The sequence below is a fragment of the Hydra vulgaris genome, chromosome 11 (assembly GCF_038396675.1).
Source record: "Hydra vulgaris chromosome 11, alternate assembly HydraT2T_AEP".
Taxonomy (NCBI): Eukaryota; Metazoa; Cnidaria; class Hydrozoa; order Anthoathecata; family Hydridae; genus Hydra; species Hydra vulgaris.
Window position 1 is genome coordinate 54,871,328 of NC_088930.1, and position 3,673 is coordinate 54,875,000.

The window sequence follows — 3,673 nt, forward strand, 5'->3', positions numbered from 1 at the left end:
TACTTTTCTCACTCAATAGAACAAATATTAACAATAATCAAATTTCCAAACAACAGTGCAAACTCTGATTTAAACTGGTATCCGGTTTGTACATCCATCTTCAATTATTCAACTATATACATCTTTAGCAGTTCCGACGCTAACGCATGGTGTGGAACTCTATGAAAATATAGAGTCAACAATGCAAAATTATTTTTTAATATCTCCAAGTATAGCAAAAATTATATAAGCTCTCTATGTAAAGTTCGGGAGATACCGACTTACAACAAAATAAAATAAACCTATTTATCCGTCTATTAAATAATAAAGTAACTTTTGAAATCATCAATTCTCAGCTTAACTATTGTTCCTTAAAATATTCATTTTTAGATGATATAAAGGAATTGTGCAAGATCCATAAAATAAATATGAAAAACTTAATTCAGGATAAGAAGAAAGTGAAAATTAATATTTCAGAAAATATAATTCCTGAAGATACTTATCAAATTTTAGTACAGGCAATTCAATGTTGGAATGCAAAGCAACAGCGAACAATTTTCAAAAATACTCTTGAAGAAAACATTCCCAAGTGATCTACTTTAATTTCTCTTTATATATCTTAAACTATTTTTTCTGTATTTTTACCTTGTAAACACATTTACAGAGGGTGTTTAATAAAATAATATATGCTTTGTATAGACCGCCATGCGGAAATAAGAAAACTTTTTAAAAAAACTTAAAATGCTACTTAAAAAAGTAAAACACAAACAAATTTACATCACGGGAGACTATAACCTAAATCTTCTTAATGCTAAAACTGATAGCGTAGTAAAACGTTTCTCAAACACTCTATTTTAGTACAACATTATTCCCTTAATTAAAAAACCTACTCGCGTAACTCTTCAAACCGAATCTCTCGTTGATAATATTTTTACTAACAACTTTACAACATGCAACATTTAAAGCGGAATCATCAAAAGCGATATAAGCGACCACTTTCAATCTTTTTCATTTCGGATTTTTAAAAAAAAGAAAAAAAAGCAAAGTACTAAGGGAAGTAAAAAGGTAGATTGATGAATTTAATATTGAGGCGTATAGAAAATATTTACTCAAAGTGAACTGGAAACAACTCAATAATTGCAAAAATGCTAATATAGCTTATGATTTTTTTTACAATGAGTTCATTAATGCTTACAATAAAGCGTTTCCAATGAAGGAAATAAAAATTAAGCTTTAAAGCCTGCAAAGTTCCTGGATTACAAAAGGGCTTATTAAATCAACTTCAATCTTGTGATTACAAAAATAAATACTTCAGATTACAAAAATTAAGTCTTCAAAGAAAAAAGAAAGACTTTATGAAAAATTCTTAAAAAATAAAACTTATCAAAACGTAAAAAAATATAGTATATACAAAAACCTGTTTGAAAACCTGTAAAGAAAAGCTAAAAAAAAATTATTTCTCAAAATCACTACAAAATAATATTGGTAATAATAAAAAAACTTGGGATATAATAAAGGAAATGGTGAGAAAAAATATACAAGATCATGGTAATACTTTACCAAAATATGTATACACTGAAGATGAAAGGACAGCAATTAATGAGCGAAAAGTTATTGCAGAGAGTTTTAATAATTTTTTTACAAACTTTGGTAAAAACCTAGCAAATAAAATAATTCCCGGGAACAAAAATTTAAATCATATATGAAAGAAGAGGATGATTTGTGATGGATGAGCTTGAAGTATCTTCTAATGAACTTCGGTTTGCTTTTAATATGTTAAAATCAAACAAAAGCTCAGGTCTTGATGACATTAGCACTAGGGTTGTTAAAGAAATTTACGATATTATTGAAAACCCCTTACTAATTATTTTTATTCTTTCATTTAATAATGGAATTTTTCCTGAACTTTTAAAACTAGCAAGAGTAGTTTCAATTTTTAAAGACGGTGATATTTCTAAATTATCTGATTATAGATCTATCTCAATACTTCCATTTTTTTCAAAAATTCTAGAGAGAATAATGCATAATAGGCTATACAATTATTTTATAAAACATAAATTGCATAATAATAATCAGTACGGATTTAGAAAAGGGCAATCGACAGAACCTTCAGAAATTAAATTAGTTAAAGAAGTTTTAAACGGATTTGAAAGCAACCAATATACTCTTGGGGTTTTTATTGACCTCTCAAAGCCCTTAGATACTGTGGACCATAATATCCTTCTTTACAAACTTAGAAATTATGGAGTCAAAAATAATAATTATAAATGGTTTTTTTTCCTATTGTTATATTCGCAGACAATGTGTATCTTATGACAATACCTGTACTAAACTAGAAAAAATTTCTTGTGGAGTTCCACAGGGATCTATTCTAGGGCCTTTATTATTTATTATCTATATAAACAATATTACTTATCGTCTAGCTAGAGTATACTAGTGTACACTAATAATACACTTTAGTACACTAGTGTATTAAACTTCAATCTTTTTGCTGACGACACTCAGGTTTTTTATAGCCACTCAAACATAGAGTCAGTCTTTATCACTATGAATTGAGAGCTTGACAACCTCAATGAATGGTTGAAAGCCAACAAACTATCTCTAAACAAAACTAAAAGCAACTATATTCTTTTTTTTAAATCCTCCCAAATTGAAACTTTGCCCCTAAAACTCCAAAATATTTCAATAGGAAAAACTTAAATCGGACATTCTGCATTAAATTCTTAGGCGTTTTACTTGACGAACAAATAAGTATAGAAAATAAAATTTCAAATAGTATTTGAATTATGTACAAGACAAGACACATGTTGGATAAAAACTGCTTAAAACTTATCTACTTTTCATTTATCCATAGCTATATCAGTTATTGTAATATTGCGTGTGCCAGCACTTATCCATCAAAATTAACGCGTATCTTAAATAAACAAAAACAAGCAAGCCGCCTTATATTAAATGCTAATAAATACACCAGTAATAACTACACCAGTAATTGAATGCTTATTAAACACCAGTAATAATTACACCAGTAACTAAATGCTAATTAAACATCAGTAATAAATACACCAGTAAATAAATACACCAGTAATAAATACACCAGTAATTAAATGCTAATAAATACACCAATAAATCCACTGCTTACAAAGCTTGGAGTACTTAATATTTATCAATTAAATATTTAGAGTATTCTTTTATTCATGTTTAGATTAAAATATCGTATGCTGCCAAATATTTTTGATGACTTTTTTGTTATTATAAATGATAAATATCAAACAAAGCATTCGTTGCATAACTATCAAATACCAAAGACCTTATTAAAACAATCTAATTTCTCAATAACATACCAAGGGCCACATTTGTGGAATTCATTCCTTCCAATTGAAAGTAAAACTATAATTTCACTTCAAACTTTCAAAATTATTTTAAAAAAACAGTTACTTGATTATGACATATCTCAAATTCTATTTTTTTTTTATATCTTTTTTTTTTAATGCTTAACTTTTCTTTCGTTTGCTCATTTTGCATATTTCTTTTGCCTATTTATTTAAATTTGTATTTATTTCCTTTTTTATATATATATATATTTATGTGTGTAAAAATATTTTTTTTTATGTAAAAAAAAAAGTAAAATGTTCATTTAAAAGTATTTATATTATTTTACTGATATTGTAAAATTTTATGATAGATTTATGATGGT

General features: G+C 26.6%; 1 protein-coding gene across 1 annotated transcript in view; it reads left to right on the forward strand.

The window, feature by feature from the left end:
• Positions 1–1,704: 1,704 nt before the first annotated feature.
• Positions 1,705–3,673, forward strand: part of LOC136087142 (uncharacterized) — a 3,622-nt gene continuing 1,653 nt past the window's right edge. Inside the window, exon 1 of the mRNA XM_065809648.1 lies at positions 1,705–2,151. Coding sequence (XP_065665720.1) covers positions 1,705–2,151 — 447 coding nt within the window. The remainder of the gene's footprint in view (positions 2,152–3,673) is intronic.